We start from the raw sequence: 20,825 nt of genomic DNA on the forward strand, positions 1-20,825 counted from the left end.
GTATAAAAAGTATCATTTGATCAAAATACAACTTGCCTAATAATTCTGCACACAGTGTATTAAATGTCTTACCAGGTAGTCCTCCATATTCATGAACTCTGTATAACCTCCACCCCATCACTGATTGGCAGCTATCTGCCTATGCACAGTGTCCACCATGATTACACTAAGGCTATGTACACAAGTTGCGGATTTGATGTGTTTCCACAGCGTTTTTGGATGCCCAGAATTGCAACAAATACAGTGTAGTGCACAAGCCATGTTAGACAATGGGAAATTGACAATTGGTGTGCACAAGCTGCGGAAAAAAACACCCGGATTTGCAGCGTTTTTTTTTCCGCAGCATGTCAATTCTTCTTGCGGATCTGCAGCGCTTCTGCACCCATTGACTTCCATTGATTCAGTCAAATCTGCAGCAAAAACCACAGGTTTAAAAAGATCTGCGGTGTTGCTGCGGAGTTGGGTGCTACTGTGTAAAAAAAAAATACATACACACATATACAGTACATACTCTCCACATAGCTAATCCCCGGCGCCCTAGATCACCTGTAAAAAAAAAAAAATAATAAGCCAACAGTATACTCTATGTTCTGACCTAATCCATTTAATAACAAGTGTCCCACAATGATCTCCCATGGAGAGCTGTCACATTGGCAGATGTGACCGCTGTCCAGGTGCTCCAGTGATACAATTACGGAAGGTATCCTTCCACAGTGTATCACTCCGCCGTTAGAGGTCGCTGTCACCGGCAATGCTACGTGTGAAAATTCTCACACAGCATTGCCATAAAGTGAGAGCCTGAACTCAGTAACCTCTTCAGTGATAACACTGCAGAAGCCATTTTCTCCCGTCAGTGTGTCACTGGAGGCCTATAAGGAAGATCATCGTGGGACAGTCATTATTAGATGAACTGTGTCGAAACAGGGAGTATTTGTGTTGGTTTATTATTTTATTTTTTTGCAGGAGATCGAGGGCGTCACTTGGATTAGCAGAACAATAAATATGGGAAAAATGTGTGTAGTGTTTTATTTCATTAAAATACTTTACTCTTGTTGTGTCTTTATTTAACCTATAACAAATATAGGATTAGTAATGGATAGGTTTCTTATTGACATCTCTCCATTACTAAGCCGGCTGGATGTCACCTTACAATACAAAGGTGACATTAACCCCCTATTACCCCGTATGCCACTGGAGCGCCTGCCAGGGCTGCGGGGATACTCGGTACTGGGCCAGTTCTTAAGGGGAAGTGGTCACGGCAGCAGTGACCTGGTCCGTGACCCTGGGCATCTAATAAAAGAGTAAATGAAATAAAAGGGGAATTGTAAATGTTCGTGATGCCACCTGTGGTATTCAGCAATAAAGGTGATGCTAGCCGACACTGCTTAAAGAGACTGCTGGGGCTGATGGTGATGCAGCAGAGTTGGTACAGCTCTCTACAGGCAGAGCTTTAGTCCCAGGGCACTTAGGTTGTAAAAAATGAAGATGTTGATAGTGGATGTGGTGCAGGGGGATGGCGCAGTAAATACGTTTGAGGACACAGCAGGGTGCAGTTTCCAATGCTTTACTCACAGTTCTTAGTTGCCCCAGCCAGGGTGCTGTGTCCTCCGAGTAGGTGGTCCAGCCAGCTCTTAAGCAATTTGGGTATACTTTCCAGAACCCTCTTTCTTATGTCCTTTTCTGGCCGTCTCTCTGCGCTGGCTTCGCCTCTCCTGCCCTACGCCTTCCACAAGCCAGCAGCCACGGATGTTGTTGGGGGGTGAGCTCTAGTCCCCCTGGATCCTATACGGCTGCCTTTGCAGCGAATGTGTGCAGATGTGCCTGTGCTTCTTGCAAAAGCCACAGCCTCTGTTATCTAGCTGAGTCCTTAGTTTCTCCACTAGAATGGGGCCGGTCCCCTGACTGCGACCTGGTTACTCCACCTGACTCTGGTCAGCGTGAATTCGATCCCCACAGGTGGACTTCTCACTACCCATGCCTCTAGGACCTCTTCCTTCTCTTCATTCTGTAGTTTCACTTTCCTTCAGCTTTTTCTCTCTCTAGCTCCCTCCTTCTCAGCACGTCTGCTTCTTTTCACTTCCTCTCACTTACTCAATAACTTTCTAGATCTTTCCTGACTCACCCTACTGTTTAAATGACAACTCTGCTTTCTTCACCCACACCCTCTACCCATTAACCCTGTCCAGACTGGGATGAGGCCATCCTCCCTAAGGGTACATCCAGATGCCCTGACTGATGTGTCTAGTGTTGGATGCTGGTGTTAGGGCTCTGTGCAGTGCCCCCTCCTTACCTGAGAACAGAATACCACACCTCTGGATGAGGTGCAGTATCTCTGTGGTGACTGGACCCCAGGGGTGCCACACCAGAAATACAGGGTAGTGGGAAGAGAGAGGCTAAGTGCCTTTCTAGGCTATAAATATCAGCCTACTGTTTCCATGACATCTCTGCTTTCTCCACCCACACCCTTTACCTATTTACCCTCTCCAGACTGGGATGAGGCCATCCTCCCTAAGGGTACACCCAGATTCCCTGACTGAAGTGTCTAGTGTTGGATGCTGGTGTTAGGGCTCTGTGCAGTGCCCCCTCCTTACCTGAGAACAGAATACCACACCTCTGGATGAGGTGCAGTATCTCTGTGGTGACTGGACCCCAGGGGTGCCACACCAGAAATACAGGGTAGTGGGAAGAGAGAGGCTAAGTGCCTTTCTAGGCTATAAATATCAGCCTACTGTTTCCATGACATCTCTGCTTTCTCCACCCACACCCTTTACCTATTTACCCTCTCCAGACTGGGATGAGGCCATCCTCCCTAAGGGTACACCCAGATTCCCTGACTGAAGTGTCTAGTGTTGGATGCTGGTGTTAGGGCTCTGTGCAGTGCCCCCTCCTTACCTGAGAACAGAATACCACACCTCTGGATGAGGTGCAGTATCTCTGTGGTGACTGGACCCCAGGGGTGCCACACCCCAACTACAGGGCAGTGGGAAGAGAGCCTTTTTAGGCTATGAATATCATCCCGAAAAATAGAGTAGTGCATCCAAATTTAATTTATCACAAATATTTTTATTATCATACATAAATTACAAAAAATGTGCGATATATTACTGGCAAATTTGCCCATTGACAGAATTTGAAAAAAAGGGAAAAGCAGGTGCAGCAAAAGTGTAGCACCACTAAGCAAGGGAAAGAGGAAAATATATATATATAAATATTTCTCTATGTCCATCCGAGTCAGACTAAAGTGACAGTGCAATAATAAATCCAATACATATACAATAAAGTGACAGTGCAAAATTGGATCAAAAAAGCATCCAATGCGGTCATGTCACCTCCAGTGAGTATTTTTTATAAATGTAGTCAATAGCTGAACATTAGATCACAATCAATAATTGCAAATAAATCCTCTTACCCATGACTCTAAAGGGTGCCACACGCTCCGCCCCGATGAGCATTTCGTGTGGGCTTCTTCCGGGATAGCAGTAGGCCCCGGAAAGAAGCCCACGTGAAACGCGCGTCAGGGCGGAGCGTGTGGCACCCATTAGAGTCATTGGTAAGAGGATTTATTTGTAATTATTGATTGTGGTCTAATGTTCAGCTATTGTCTACATTTATAAAAAATAATCACTGGAATTTTTCATTACATTTACACTGACAACCGCATTGGATGCTTTTTTGATCCAATTTTGCACTGTCACTTTATTGTATATGTATTGGATTTATTATTGCACTGTCTCTTTATTCTGACTCGGATGGACATAGAGAAATATTTATATATATATATTTTCCTCTTACCCTTGCTTAGTGGTGCTGCACTTTTGCTGGACCTGTTTTTCCCTTTTTTTCAAATTCGGTCAATGGGCAAATTTGCCAGTAACATATTGCCACTACAGCTTCACCTGACAAAGATTGAAGCTAGCACACGGCACCTTTTTGATATCGCCATCCTCGTCCGGGCCACGTAAGTGCACCACTACTGAATTTTATAGTGGAAGCAGGATTTATATATATATATTTTTTTATATCTTTTAACCACTTTTTAACCCTTTCTTCTCTTGATTGTTGACATTCATTTAAACATTGATTCCCCCTATAAAGTGATTGATTTCTAACAGGCATTTATTTAGGTTTTTCACATAAAAACTCTGAACACAGCGCAGATAGTTCTTTTTTGTTTCTTTTTACAACTATTTGAGTTACGGACGGGTGTTACGTAACACTATTTGCTGCAGTCTTTTAGAGTGTGCAAGCGCTACTGGCTTTTATATATATACAGTAATATATTGCGCATTTTTTGTAATTGATGTATTATAATAAAAATATTTGTGATTAGGGTTGAGCGACTTTCATTTTTTTAAGATCGAGTCGGGTTTTGTGAAACCCGACTTGGTCCAGAGTCGAGTCGAGTGCAGTCGGCCGATTATCGCTAAAAGTCGGGTATCGACCGAAACACGAAACCCAATGCAAGTCAATGGGGAAGCATAGTCGGCAGTGAGTGGAGGCCAGGAAAACACCTACAGTGCCCATTTTAATGCCAAAAACATCAATTCTTGTTTCTGAAGCTTGTCAATCTTAATTAACTTTATAATAATAGTTGGGCATTGGAACTTGGGGGTCATTTGGCAAAAGTTGTGGGGGTAGGGCTGGTTCAAGGTTTTAGTGGGCCCAGGAAACGTGGACTACGTCACGGCGGTGGAGCAGGGAGAGGTAAGTATTTCAACGTTGCAAGTGCTGTGATCCTGAGCAAGCAGGGGGGGCCCACTCGTTCGCATTGGCACTGGCACAGGGCCCCTCAAAGTACAGGGGTGTGTTTGCACGGTGGGGGCGCCGCCCACCAGCAGCGACACTTTTGCGTACTCTGAGGGGCCCTGTGCCAGTGACGTTGCCAACGAGTATGCCCCCCCACCTGATGAAGGAACCTGCACTTTCATCTGCACCTTCCTCTTTGTCCCTGTGTAAGGTGGTATAACATGCGGGAAGGGGAACCTTACTTTCAGCAGGGTCAGATTCTGGCTGTGTAGAGTGCAAGGGGAATGTAGTGGTCTGGGTCAATGTACCAGCAGACTCATCTAGCAGTGGCTGGGCAATGGGCAGGATGAGGAGGAAACAGATATAGGGCCAAAGAATAAAGTAGGCTAAATGCAGTTCAAAATTGGTAACAGGACTAAACAGGCGGCACTGCTTTGTTCAGTGGAGTAGCAAACCCAAGAGCAGCAGACACTGTTTTAAGGGCCCAACCACACTAGTAGGCCAAATGCAGTTTAATATCTGATACTATAGGCCGAAAGCCAGAAGGTAGAAGCTCAGCTGTATTCAGTTGAGGTCAACACCAGGCAGGGGCAGACACCGTTAGTAGGCCCTAAACACCATTTTTTTATTTAAAAACAGCACTTAATGAGAGCCAGAAGGTTGAAGCTCAGCTGTATTCAGTTGAGGGCAACACCAGGGAGGGGCAGACACCGTTAGTAGGCCGTAACCAAAGTTGAAGGCCAAATGCAGTTTAATATCTGATACTATAGGCCGAAAGCCAGAAGGTAGAAGCTCAGCTGTATTCAGTTGAGGGCAACACCAGGGAGGGGCAGACACCGTTAGTAGGCCGTAACCAAAGTTTAATGCCAAATGCAGTTTAATATCTGATACTATAGGCCGAAAGCCAGAAGGTGGAAGCTCCGATTTAGACAGTGGAGGACAATTTGAATTAGGGACTGCAGACAGACTTAGTAGGCTGTCCCCTGTGGACCATGCATCCACCACATTAACCCATTGCGCCTTAATGGACACGTAATCTTCCGTGGCCATGCCTACAGGTCCAAGCGTCTGTTGTCAGGTGCACCTTTGTACTCACAGATTGCCAGAGTGCATGGACAATGCGGTCTTTTACATGCTGGTGGAGGGTTGGGATGGCTTTTCTCGCAAAAGAAGTGTCGACTGGTTAGCTTGTAGCATGGTACAGCGTAGTCCATCATGGCCTTATTAATACTAAATAAAATATATAACTAGGCTCTATGAACTTTTAAATAGGTTCCAGGGGTACACGGGCAGCATTGGTGTGGTCAGTGGAGGAGTATTGCAAGTAGGGGCCGCAGACAGGCTATCAAAGGCCTAAAATAACAAACAATAGGCAGGCATGGCAGTTTAAAATCGGTTACATGGATACGCAGGCAGGCACTCCAGGCAGCATTGTGGTCAGTGGAGGAGTATTGCAAGTAGGGACCGCAGACAGGCTATCAAAGGCCTAAAATAACAAACAATAGGCTCATGGCAGTTTTACATCGGTTACATGGATACACAGGCAGGCAGCATTGTGGTCAGTGGAGGAGGATTGCAAGTAGGGGCCGCAGACAGGCTATCAAAGGCCTAAAATAACAAACAATAGGCTCATGGCAGTTTTAAATCGGTTACATGGATACACAGGCAGGCAGCATTGTGGTCAGTGGAGGAGTAATGGAAGTAGGGACTGCAAACAGGCTATCAAAGGCCTAAAATAACAAACAATAGGCTCATGGCAGTTTTACATCGGTTACATGGATACACAGGCAGGCAGCATTGTGGTCAGTGGAGGAGGATTGCAAGGAGTGTCTGACACAGTTAGTACTCCAAAAAAAATAAATAAATAATGTCTCGCAAAACAACAATAAGTAAAAAAAGGGTGGCATGCTTAGGTACAGGGGTGGGCTCATCTGCAGAGTTTATGACAAAGTAATTTGGCAGTAAATTAGTATTTACTGGTGTCAATATAGGACACTGCCCCAGACTACTTTAACTAGCATCATAGATGCAAACAAATTGGTATTGTTTGTCAGTGCCAGGCATTGAATGATGTCAGTGCATAGACTAAACATTGGTGGAGCTGTGCGAGATAATTTTGCACGTGGTAGAGCACAGTTTGAGCTGGGGGGGGGGGACTCTCTTGTGGCCGGCGGTACCGCCCCAGGGCCCCTCATGTTACAACGGTGTGTCTGACGTTGGGTGCACACCACCACCGCCAGAGACACTACATTGTACTATGAGGGACCCAGTGGCAGTGCCGTCGACCAAAAGCGAGCACACCCACCTCTTCTGACAAACAGCACTGTAACTAACGGGTGCTTGCGCCAAGTGTCGAGAGTGAGACAACGGCCCCGTGGGGGGAGTTTTCCCATTGGGCGATGTGTAAACATGTCGTATGCTGGTCAAACAGCTGCTGAAAATTAAGAGATTTGAACACTCAGTAAGACCAGTCCACAAGCAAGACCTTTTTATAGGAAAGCTAGGTGTCAGCCGGGAAAGGTGGGGCAAAATAATTTGAAATCCAGGAGTGGTTCATTTTAATGAAGGTGAGATCATCCACATTTTGGGTAGCCAGACGAGTCCTTTTTTCGGTTAATATTGAACCAGCAGCACTGAATACTCTTTCTGATAGCACACTAGCTGCTGGGCAAGCAAGCTCCTGCAACGCATATTCTGCCAATTCAGGCCAGGTGTCTAATTTGGATGCCCAGTAATCAAATTGGAATGACGGTTGAGGGAGAACATCGATAAGGGATGAAAAATAGTTAGTAACCATACTGGACAAATGTTGTCTCCTGTCACTTTGAATAGATGCTGCAGTACCTGTCCTCTCTGCGGTCATTGCGAAATCACTCCACAACCTGGTCAGAAAACCCCTCTGTCCAACGCCACTTCTGATCTGTGCACCTCTAACACCTCTGCCCTGTAGCCCCCTGCAGCTTGTGTGAGAACCATCACCGGCGCTGTGTGCTGGGAATGCCTGAATCAAACGGTCTACAAGAGTAGCTTGTTTGATTGCTAATATTTGTTCGAGGTTCTCATGTGGCATAATATTTTGCAATTTGCCTTTATAGCGAGGGTCAAGGATGCAGGCCAACCAGTAATCGTCATCACTCATCATTTTAATAATGCGTGTGTCCCTTTTGAGGGTACGTAAGGCATAATCCGCCATGTGTGCCAAAGTTCCAGTTGTCAAATCTGCGGTTGTGCTGGTTGGAGGGGCTGTTACAGGCAAATCTACGTCACTTGTCTCCCTTAAAAAAACAGAACCCGGCCTTGCAACGCCACTAATTTCTGTTGGCCCAGGAGAAGCTTCCTCATTCAAAAAGTACTCATCCCCATCATCCTCCTCGTCCTCCTCCTCCTCTTTGCCCGCTACCGCGTCCTCTACACGGCCCTGACCAGACAATGGCTGACTGTCATCAAGGCTTTCCTCTTCCAAGGCTGCAGACGCCTGCTCCTTTATGTGCGTCAAACTTTGCATCAGCAAACGCATTAGGGGGATGCTCATGCTTATTATGGCGTTGTCTGCACTAACCAGCCGTGTGCATTCCTCAAAACACTGAAGGACTTGACACAGGTCTTGTAGCTTCGACCACTGCACACCTGACAACTCCATGTCTGCCATCCAACTGCCTGCCCGTTTATGTGTATCCTCCCACAAAAACATAACAGCACGCCTCTGTTCGCACAGTCTCTGAAGCATGTGCAGTGTGGAGTTCCACCTTGTTGAAATGTCGATGATTAGGCGATGCTGGGGAAGGTTCAAATACCGCTGATAGTTCTGCATACGGCTGGAGTGTACGGGCGAACGGCGGATATGCGAGCAAAGTCTGCGCACTTTGAGGAGCAGGTCTGGTAACCCCGGGTAACTTTTCAGGAAGCACTGCACCACCAGGTTTAAGGTGTGAGCCAGGCAAGGAATGTGTTTCAGTTGGGAAAGGGCTATGGCAGCCATGAAATTCCTTCCGTTATCACTCACAACCTTGCCTGCCTCAAGATGTACAGTGCCCAGCCATGACTTAGTTTCATTCAGCAAGAACTCGGACAGAACTTCCGCGGTGTGTCTGTTGTCACCCAAACACTTCATTGCCAATACAGCAAGCTGACGCTTGCTACTAGCTGTCCCATAATGGCACACCTGGTGTGCAACAGTGGCAGCTGCGGATGGAGTGGATGTGCGACTGCGGTGTGTGGACGAGCTCTCGCTTCTGCATGAGGAGGAGGAAGAGGAGGAGGTGGGGCTAACTTGACCGTGGACTAGGCAAAACTGTCCCAATATTGCTGTCCCCTGTGGACCCTGCATCCACCGCATTCACCCAGTGTGCCGTGATGGACACGTAACGTCCCTGGCCATGCCTACTGGTCCATGCATCTGTTGTCAGGTGCACCTTTGTAGTCACAGACTGCCTGAGTGCATGGACGATGCGGTCTTTAACATGCTGTTGGAGGGCTGGGATGGCTTTTCTAGAAAAGAAGTGCCGACTGGGTATCTCGTAGCGTGGTACAGCGTAGTCCATCAGCGCTTTGAAAGCTTCGCTTTCAACTAACCGGTAGGGCATCATCTCTAATGAGATTAGTCTAGCAATGTGGGCGTTCAAACCCTGTGTACGCGGATGCGAGGATGAGTACTTCCTTTTCCTAACAAGAGTCTCATGTAGGGTGAGCTGGACTGGAGAGCTGGAGATCGTGGAACTAGCGGTGGTGCCGGTGGACATGGCAGACTGAGAGAGGGTTGGAGATGGTATTCTTGCCGGTGCCCTACATGCAGTGTTTCCTACTGCAAACCTGGTGATTCCCTGACTGCTTTGGCCTGGCGACGAAAGCTGCACAGGTACTGCCGGTGGTGCGGGAAATGGTGGGTTTACAGTGAGGGAAGGGATGTAGCGTTGCTGACTAGCTTCATTGGCCGAGGGTGCTGCAACCTTTAGGGACATTTGGTAGTTATTCCAGGCTTGCAAATGCATGGTGGATAAATGTCTATGCATGCAACTTGTATTTATACTTTTAAGATTCTGACCTCTGCTTAAGGTAGTTGAACATTTTTGACAGATGACTTTGCGCTGATCATTTGGATGTTGTTTAAAAAAAATGCCAGACTGCACTCTTTCTACTATCGGATAACTTTTCAGGCATTGCAGACTGAGCTTCTTTAACCGGATGGCCACGCTGTCCTCCAACAGGTTTTGGTTTTGCCATGCGTTTTTGGCCAGATACGGGTCCGGTAGATGGAACCTGTTGTGATGTTGATGCCTGCTGCGGCTCCTCCTCCTCCGCTTCTGAACTACTGCCGCCTGCACCCTGTTCCCCCAATGGCTGCCAATCGGGGTCAACAACTGGGTCATCTATGACCTCCTCTTCTATGTCGTGTGCAACTTCGTCTGTGTCACCGTGTAAGCCGGTGGTATAGCGTTCGTGACGGGGCACCATAGTCTCCGCTGGGTTTGATTCTGCCTTAGTACACTGCAAGGGCAATGTTCTTGTCTGAGTCAAAGGAACAGCATAGTAATCTGGCTGTGGCTGTGCATCTGTGCACTCCATGTCCGATTCAACTTCTAATGGGCATGGCCTGTTAACTGTTTCACTGTCTAACCCAGGAACGGTATGTGAAAAGAGCTCCATGGAGTAACCTGTTGTGTCGACTGACGCATCCTTCACTGTTGTTCTGGGTGAAGGACACAAGGAAGCGACTTGTTCCTGACCGGGAGCATCCACTGATGATGCACTGCTCTGACATTTGGCACTTTCCGAGGAGGAGGCGAAAGAGCTAGAGGCAGAGTGAGCAATGAAAGCCAATACTTGTTCCTCCTGCTCCGGCTTCAAAAGTGGTTTTCCTACTCCCAGAAAAGAGAGCGTTCGAGGCCTTGTGTAGGCAGATGACGTTTTTGGCTCAACAACTCGAGACTTAGGTGCTGTACTGCTTTTACCACGACCATCTGATGCTCCACCACCACTACCATCATTACCAGCTGACAATGACCGCCCACGGCCACGACCTCTTCCACTAGACTTCCTCATTGTTTGCAAAACGTAACCAAAGTAACGCTATTTGTTACTGTAAAACAACTTATAAGGTGAACTCAAACTTCTGTAGAATTTATATATACCTTTATAGGTGCCTGACACTGAAAGGAAAATCAGGCCCAATGTTACACACTCGGTTTTCTGTGCCCCAATAATTTAAGACAGATGGCACACACAGGAGCAGCACTCAAGCAGACTTGCCAATATTTATCTCCCACTAATTTTTTTTTTTTTGAAAAGGGAGAATTTAGCCAAAAAAAAATAAAAATGGCCAAGTATCACACAGTGGTTTTTTCGGTGCCACACAATGAGAGAGAGATGCCACCCACAGCAATGGCACGGAGGCAGACTTGCCAATATTTATCTCCCACTAACTATTTTTTTTTGAAAAGGGAGAATTTACCCCAAAAAAACAAAAAGGCCCAGTATTACACACTGCTTTTCGGTGGGACACAATGAGAGACAGATGCCACACACAGGACTGGCACGGAAGCAGACTTGTCAATATTTATCTCCCACTAACTATTTTTTTTTGAAAAGGGAGAATTTACCCAAAAAACCCAAAAAGGCCCAGTATTACACACTGCTTTTCGGTGGGACACAATGAGAGACAGATGCCACACACAGGACTGGCACGGAGGCAGACTTGCCAATATTTATCTCCCACTAACTATTTTTTTTTTTAAAAGGGAGAATTTACCCAAAAAAACCAAAAAGGCCCAGTATTACACACTGCTTTTCGGTGGGACACAATGAGAGACAGATGCCACACACAGGACTGGCACGGAGGCAGACTTGCCAATATTTATCTCCCACTAACTATTTTTTTTTGAAAAGGGAGAATTTACCCCAAAAAAACAAAAAGGCCCAGTATTACACACTGCTTTTCGGTGGGACACAATGAGAGACAGATGCCACACACAGGACTGGCACGGAGGCAGACTTGCCAATATTTATCTCCCACTAAATTTTATTTTTTTTGAAAAGGGAGAATTTAGCCAAAAAAAAATAAAAAATGACCAAGTATCACACAGTGTTTTTTTCGGTCCCACACAATGAGAGACAGATGCCACACACAGGACTGGCACGGAGGCAGACTTGCCAATATTTATCTCCCACTAATTTTTATTTTTTTTGAAAAGGGAGAATTTAGCCAAAAAAAAAAAAAAAAATGGCCAAGTATCACACAGTGGTTTTTTCGGTGCCACACAATGAGAGAGAGATGCCACCCACAGCAATGGCACGGAGGCAGACTTGCCAATATTTATCTCCCACTAACTATTTTTTTTTGAAAAGGGAGAATTTACCCCCCCCCAAAAAAAATGGCCAAGTATCACACAGTGGTTTTTTCAGTGCCACACAATGAGAGAGAGATGCCACCCACAGCAATGACACGGAGGCAGACTTGCCAAGATTTATCTCCCACTAACTATTTTTTTTTGAAAAGGGAGAATTTACCCCAAAAAACCAAAAAGGCCCAGTATTACACACTGCTTTTCGGTGGGACACAATGAGAGACAGATGCCACACACAGGACTGGCACGGAGGCAGACTTGCCAATATTTATCTCCCACTAACTATTTTTTTTTGAAAAGGGAGAATTTACCCCAAAAAACAAAAAGGCCCAGTATACACACTGCTTTTCGGTGGGACACAATGAGAGACAGATGCCACACACAGGACTGGCACGGAGGCAGACTTGCCAATATTTATCTCCCACTAATTTTTATTTTTTTTGAAAAGGGAGAATTTAGCCAAAAAAAAAAAAATGGCCAAGTATCACAGTGGTTTTTTCGGTGCCACACAATGAGAGAGAGATGCCACCCACAGCAATGGCACGGAGGCAGACTTGCCAATATTTATCTCCCTGCAGTTATCTCAGAAAAGTATGGCAGGCAGCTAGAAAAAGGACTGCTGAACACAAAAGTGTGGACAAACACACAAGATAGCTGTGCAGAAAGGAAGGAAATACAGGATTTGTGCTTTGAAAAAAGCAGTTGGTTTGCACAGCGTCGTACACACACAGGCACAGCAACGCAGCTATCAGGGTCAGGGAGCCTTCTAGGGCAGCCCAATGAGCGACAGCGCTGAGGAAAAAAAAATGTAGCTTCCACTGTCCCTGCAAACAAAAGGTGGTGTTGGACAGTGGAAATCGCTACAGCACAAGCGGTTTGTAGCTTTATGTACCCTGCCTATCACTATCCCTGCTTCTGAAGAAGCGGCAGCACCTCTCCCTATGCTCAGATCAGCAGCAGTAAGATGGCGGTCGGCGGGAACGCCCCTTTATAGCCCCTGTGACGCCGCAGAAAGCAAGCCAATCACTGCAATGCCCTTCTCTAAGATGGTGGGGACTGAGATCTATGTCATCACGCTGCCCACACTCTGCGTCCACCTTCATTGGCTGAGAAATGGCGCTTTTAGCGTCATTGAAACGCGACTTTGGCGCGAAAGTCGCGTACCGCATGGCCGACCCCACACAGGGATCGGATCGGTTTCATGAGACGCCGACTTTGCCAAAAGTCGGCAACTTATGAAAATGAACGATCCGTTTCGCTCAACCCTATTTGTGATAAATTCAATTTGGATGCACTACTCTATTTTTTTGAGAATGTCTACAATTTGATGGGAGTATATCCATAGCTATTGCAATGAGTGGTTGTGGCAAGTAGCCGTACACCACTTCTTTTATTATGTGGTCTGTGCCTAAGATTTTGTATTCTGTGAATATCATCCCGCAGCTGTCTTCATAGCCTTTTCTGGCTACTAATTATATTGGGACCTCACGTCATTTTTTTTGGGGGTCCCCCTATTTTAATAGCCAGTAAAGGCTAAATATAGAGCTGTGGGCTGGTATTCATAGCCTGGGAAGATCCATGGGAATTAACCCCTTCCTAGGCTATAAACATTTGCCCCCAGTCGCTGGCTTTCCCTCTCTGGCGCAGAAAATTGCACGGGAGCCAAAGCATTTTTTTTTCAAATTTTTATTAAATTAAACAGATATTGCATTTAAGGCCGGGGTCACACTTGTGAGAAACTCGCATGAGTCTCACACTTCAGTACCCAGCACTGCCGCCGGTACTCGGTACCGGAGTGTGCAGCTGCATGTATTTCTATGTAGCTGAATGCTCCGGTCCGAGTACTGGGTACTGAGGTGGAAGAATCGTGCGATTTTCTCACACGTGTGACCCCGGACTGATGCAGATTTTGTGTGTGTCTTTATTTATCTGTTTATGTACTATTTTATTATGTTTATTACTAAACATCGATCTTGGTATTATCTATCTATAGATCTATCTATCTATTTATCTATCTACCTATTATCTACAGTATATATCCATCTATTGATCTATCTATCATCTATCTATAGATCTATCTTTCTATTGATCTATCTATCTATCAATTATCTATCTATAGCTATATATATATATATATATATATATATATATATATATATATATTATCTTTCTATCTATAGATCTATCTATCTATTATCTATCTATCATCTATCTATCTATCTATAGATCTATCTATAACTGTGGCTATTGCATTTTTTCACTTTTCAAAGGCATTTGACACTGCCCCCATAATGCTATGTGGATAAATTAGAATGTCAAGGTTTAAAAAGTATACTTTGCACATGGATTCAAATTTGTTTGTGGTCTGAATGCAAAGATATTTGACAACTTCATCCTACCCTGATATGTCCCTGCTAAATGCTGCACCCCACTGTTTCAATTTATTTCAAAGTAATGTAGAAGGTGGGATTCATTCATCTGGGACTGGTTTCCAACACCTAATCTGAGAACAGTATGTTGTAGACACCGAGACCTTGATTCCTGTGTTGTGTCATTTACAGTTTTGCTAGCTGTAATTTTGATACAATTACAGTTTTGTCAGAAAGAGATTATCACTAAAAGACTAGTAAACTTACTTCCAGTTAGTCCTCCATATTCATGAGCTCTGTATAACACCATCCTCATCACTGACTGGCACATTTCTGCCTATGCACAGTGCACTCAGGAAGCTAGCAATCAATGATCAACATTTTGGGCAGCACAAACTACAGCATCCCAGAAATAGAAGAAAACAACCACACTCAAAATATGCTTTTGCGTAATAAATGTGAAGATTTTAATAGGAACACCACAGTGACAAAATCAAAAGGTTGAGGTAACGTTTCGACCCTTACATGGGCCTTTATCAAACCTCACTTATAGGGTGGAGGACAGGGGAGGTGAGCAGTGTCAAGAGAGAACACAGCGGCTCCACTGGGACAGGAGAAACAAGAGTACATCCGGTATAGCACGGACAGGGGATGGGGTCCCTGTAGGAACTGTGGGTCCAGAGGCAGGATGGTCGGCGGTGGTGTAAACCGCTGTGTTCTCTCTTGACACTGCTCACCTCCCCTGTCCTCCACCCTATAAGTGAGGTTTAATAAAGGCCCATGTAAGGGTCGAAAGGTTACCTCAACCTTTTGATATTGTCACTGTGGTGTTCCTATTAAAATCTTCACATTTATTACCCAAAAGCATATTTTGAGTGCGGTTGTTTTCTTCTATTTCTGAATCATCTGGATTTCTCCGGGTTCAACCAGCACCAATTTCATAAATCCCAGAGTGCACGCCTTGTTCTTTACATTACAGCATCCCAGACACTGTTGAGAGGCGTGTATTGTTTTCCTTGACCATAAATCTCACATCTCCTGTTTAAGGTGGGCACAATAGTTCTTAATAGGTTTTGGATCACGTGTGGAAGGGGCAATGATATTATTCTTTCATTTTTAAGCCCTTTACTGGCAACCCTGGAAAAATCAATGCTGCAATTGAGCACTGTACTGGATAAACATCATGGTTTTCTTGAAAGATGCTGCCTTTTTCTTGTACCACTGCTTGAAGAAAGTGTTTTCTAAAATCTAGGTTTAGGAGCTGATTTTGAGTTCATTCTAAACCTTAAAAGTCCAACTAGCTCATCTTGAATAATACCAGTCCACAACTGAATCCCACCTCTTCCCAACTGGCCTATGAGTTAAAGTGGAGCCACGGATCCAACCTTTTGGTCTGTCTAAGAGTCAATCTCATTCCATCAGACCATAAAACCTTTAAAATATCTGTCAAATATTTATTGTAGTAGTCTTGATGTCCCAACTCATGAGTGTTCATTGGTGGTTGGGCTTCAGCCTTCCTTACCTTGGCCATGTCTATGAACATAAAATCTTAAAAATGGTGGCGCAAGGTGTCACCACTAATGTAAATTCCTGCGGCGATACCAACAAACCTCCACAAATGGTTTGTAAACGAATAAATAAACAGTGGCATACACCTAGGTGTATGCAGGTACGCGCTGGACTAATAGCACAACAAAATGAGAGCTATAAGTGTACTTGAGGACTGGCCACCTATATATATCCCATTCGGTGCCAGTATGATAACCGGATAGGGTTGAACTCTGAAGAAGGAGACAGGTGTCTCTGAAACGCGTTGGTTGATTATGTCCTAGCTGCACATCGTACTCACTTCCCGGGGATTACGGTCACGTGACCTACTACGTCACACAGGTCCTGCGCACCGCCCGCACTTACTTCTGAGAAACACATGCGGCGTCGGCTCCACTGGATCCCGTCTTCATCTGGAGGTTAGTTAGTGGTGGCTTGCTGCCGGCCGGGGCAGCCACCTGCTCATTATACCCTCTCTACCTGAGAATATCTGGAAACACAGGAGCATCGCTACAGTCTTCTATTTCATCACTTGGAGGTAGGAAGACTTCTGCTATACTAACTCCTTGACTATATGAGGTCAGTACATTGAGGATATACTGGTACCTATCCGGTTATCATACTGGCACCGAATGGGATATATATAGGTGGCCAGTCCTCAAGTACACTTATAGCTCTCATTTTGTTGTGCTATTAGTCCAGCGCGTACCTGCATACACCTAGGTGTATACCACATGTCTATGAACACCTTGTATTTTGAGCACTCAGGGAAGAAATGAGGAATCCAGCTCAACGAGGTAGTGAAAAAACTCTTTTCTTTAATCACTTGAAAAATATGTTCAGTGGAGGTTCATCCTCCACTGAACATATTTTTCAAGTGAATAAAGAAAAGAGTTTTTTCACTACCTCGTTGAGCTGGATTCCTTATTTCTTCCTTGACTTCTCCACGCCTTGACACAGCGGTTCCGTACTCTGAGTTTCCAAGGATGTCGATCATGGTGAGCTGGACTTTGTTCACTTTTGAGCACTCCAGTGGAGATGCAATTCTGGAATATGACAGAACAAGAGGATGATGGGCTCATGGTTGCTTCACGTTTATTGTTCTTAAATATTTTGCAGTTAACGGGGTTGTCCGCTAGTAGGAGCACCTTTTCTCACTCTGACTTTCTGCCCTCATTAAAATATAAACACTCATACTCACTTCCCAGGTCGGCACCTTTCCAGATCACCCCTCGGAAGAAGCCGAACACAAAGCGTGGGTCAGGGGTGTTCTACTGGCTGGACATCCACATTGGTTTGTCTCTTCAACCTTCACTTTTGCTATGAAATGTTCTTGCCGATATTTCTCAAAGTACTAGCCTGCATATAAATCCTGAGTGTCTCCTAAGGGCCCTATACACTATGGGAGCCATTCATTTTCTTACCTATATACAGACATTTTTGCATATATTATCGATTAGTTGACACTGTTTATTTAATTTTGCATGCATACGTCCAACTCGATTCACTCTGGTTTCATCTCATTTCCATCACCTTGTTTTTGCCCTGTTTGCCCTTATTCATAGGGTATTGGTTTTGAGCTATATTGGCTGAATCTTTTGATCCATTATTTGATGGTATTTTCTTGAGAGGTTTTTCACCACAAACAGCTCTGGCAAAAATTAAGAGACCACCACATCAAAACCTTGTCTTGGGCAGCCCAATCTCCAGATCTGAACCCCATTGAAAACCTCTGGAATGTAATCAAGAGGATGATGGATAGTCACAAGCCATCAAACAAGGAACTGATTACATTTTTGCGCCAGGAGCAGTGTGAAAGACTGGTGGAAAGCATGCCAAGACGCATGAAAGCTGTGATTAAAAATCATGGTTATTGCACAAAATATTTATTTCTGAACTCTTCCTGAGTAAAACATTTGTATTGTTGTTTCTAAATGATTATGAACTTGTTTTCTTTGCTTTATTTGAGGTCTGAAAGCACTGGTTATCTTTTTTTATTTTGATCATTTCTCCTTTTCAGAAAAAGATACGAAATGTATTGCTTGGAAATTCGGAGACATGTTGTCAGAAGTTTATAGAAAAAAAGAACAATTTACATTTTACTCAAAAATATACCTATAAAGAGAAAAGTCAGACAAACTGAACATTTTGCAGTGGTCTCTTAATTTCTTCCAGAGCTGTATGTTTTACATTTGCGTATTGGATTCTAAGGCCGGGGTCACACTAGACCGTAATACGGACGAGTGCTATGCGATAAAAAATCGCATAGCACTCGGCCCAATGTTAATCTATGCTCCAGCTCCCATCATCCGATATTTTCTCCACCGTATTTCGGATCCGAGGGAACTCGCAGCAGGCTGCGATTGTCAGCGTATCTCGGCCGAGACTCGCCAATGCAAGTCTATGGGTGCGAGAAAAAATCGGATTACACACGGACCATGCGTGTGCATTGCGAGAAATATGGAAGACTTCTCCAGGTGACAGGAAATTGAATCATCCATCATCAGGAAGCTTTGGCATGCTAATTTATGGCCCATGCTGGATTGCAAAGCAGGAAGCACGCCTCCACGGAGTGTACTGTGTAGGAGCATGGCCAGGCATATAAATGTTGAGATGCTGATTGCTCTGGTCCATGATAGACCAGAGTTATGGGACCAACGCGACGCACATTATGCTGACCGCGCACGAAAAGACGCAGCATGGAGGGCAATCTGTCGCCACATGTTCCCCGATTTTGATGAGCGACCTCAAGAGGTTCAGCAAGAAATTTGTAAGTACCATCCTTTACCCAAAAATGTGCTGTAACATTTTTGTCTTGAGAAAAATAGGCATGAACACATCATATGTGGTGTGTTTAGGAGTGATGTAAATGTTACAAGCTCTTGGTTGAGGATACAAAAACATTAACAAGACACACCAATATGGTTCCAATATATTAGCTAGAGTCCTTTCAGATCTTACCAAGGGAGTTTTATGTCCCCTTAGGCTCCAGGGCCTGTGTGTGCTTGCAAACCCTGGACCTGTTGTAGTTATGTGCTTGGCCAGCATGGTGGCTCAGTGGATATGAGTCCTGGGTTCAAATTCCACCAAGGACAAAATATGCAAAGAGTTTGGATGTTCTCTCCGTGTTTGCGTGGGTTTCCTCTGGGCACTCCGCTTTCCTCCCACAATCCAAAGACATACTCATCGGGAATTTATATTGGGAGCCACATTGGTGACAGCAATGCTAATGTTTTTTACAAACTGCTGAATATGTTATCGTTATGTAAAACTAAAGATTCTTTATTATTATTTGGTATTCCACAAACAACTTTTGCTTCTTTGCAGTGAATGATGTCACTAGACGCTGGCGGAGTTGCCGGGATCAATACCGGCGGGAACGTCAAGTTTCTGGGGGGAGTGGTGATGCAGCACCGAAAAAAAGAAAATATCTGTATTTTGATAGGCTGAATTTTCTTGCCCCGGTGATGGAGCTCAGACCGTAAGTGGATGCATGTCCCAAAAACTTATACACATCTTCTAACGTGAATATGTTTATAATTTTTTCCTCTCTAATCATTTGTGAAATACAGAACAGAGTCCAATCTGACAGAAAGAGAGACTGCATCTGACTCGGAGGTGGTGATTGACCCCATTGGTGAAGATTCCGAAATGGCTGGACCATCAGGGCAAGCACCAAGCAGCAACCAACCACAACCAGCAGCAGCATCTTCTGCCACACAGGAGGCCAATCCAGAGGTTGAGGAAGGAGGCCAGAGCAGCAGTCCAACCTTGGCTCTGGATACATCACCACAGCCTACTACCAGACCAAACCGTGGGCGGCGCAGAAGGGTGGCTTCTAACACTGGCACCAGGAGGCAAGTGGATACAGGGGTGTTGGACTATTTGTCAAGGGCTGCACATGACGATGGGGAGGAAGCGTACTTCCGCAGTCTTGCCCGCTATTTACGGCCCATTCCACGCTCGCTCAGGCTGTGGACCAGAGGTTGTATCCAAATTGTTATTGATGCGGCCACACCCCCAAACAACCCCATTCGTTTGTTCAACTACCTAGAACAGTGGCAAATGTCACCTACAAATGTTCTGGCGGTGCAAGACCTTCCAGAGGAACCCAACCCAACAGTTGCAGCACCCCCCTTGCCACGTATAGCTCCACAACAACAGCCTGCCCAAAACACCCAACAACAACCAAACAGGCCAATTAATGAATATCCATCCACTGCCCAATCTGACCACTTGAACAGACACATGTTTGGAGGCTGGTCCCAACATGTGTCTGCTCGACATGGCCATATTGGGGGGTATGACCAAATGGGTCAATACAGTACACAGGACTTTATGCCGTTCTACCCTCAACATCCAGTTGTACCGCACACTCAGGATCGAAACTTGCACCAACACCCTTCATATATATCTGCCATACCACAGGTTGACAGTCTGGTTGGTCCACCACCTAGGCCAAGTTCAGCACATGCTGGACACCCGCCATCACCATCGCCACCCCCAACCTACCAGAACCTGTAAGTTCGGTTCCCAAAGTTTCGGGAGGTCATTTATGTTATTTCTTTTTGTTTTTGGCGCCATTTGCCTGTTCTTTGTTCTGGTTGACTCTGGTTATTAGGCCGAAAATTACATATGATGTTAATATGTTTTGGGCAAAGATATATATGCTTTGATCAGTAAAAATGTTGGTCAAAATATAAGTGTTGTGTCTTCTTAGGACTACAAAGATGATGTGGCAACTTCAAAACTTTTTGGGAAAGGAAAAGTAGAAACATAATATACAATTCACACATGAACATTAAGCTATTTATTAACTAAC

General features: G+C 45.0%; 1 protein-coding gene across 1 annotated transcript in view; it reads left to right on the top strand.

The window, feature by feature from the left end:
- LOC143767868 (uncharacterized) overlaps positions 1–20,527 on the top strand; it is a 49,238-nt gene extending 28,711 nt beyond the window's left edge. The window contains exons 3-5 of the mRNA XM_077256391.1: positions 17,212–17,297; positions 19,331–19,484; positions 19,576–20,527. Of these exons, the coding sequence (XP_077112506.1) occupies positions 17,212–17,297; positions 19,331–19,484; positions 19,576–20,527 (1,192 nt within the window). The remainder of the gene's footprint in view (positions 1–17,211; positions 17,298–19,330; positions 19,485–19,575) is intronic.
- Positions 20,528–20,825: the final 298 nt, after the last annotated feature.

Source organism: Ranitomeya variabilis, chromosome 4 (assembly GCF_051348905.1).
Source record: "Ranitomeya variabilis isolate aRanVar5 chromosome 4, aRanVar5.hap1, whole genome shotgun sequence".
Classification (NCBI taxonomy): Eukaryota; Metazoa; Chordata; class Amphibia; order Anura; family Dendrobatidae; genus Ranitomeya; species Ranitomeya variabilis.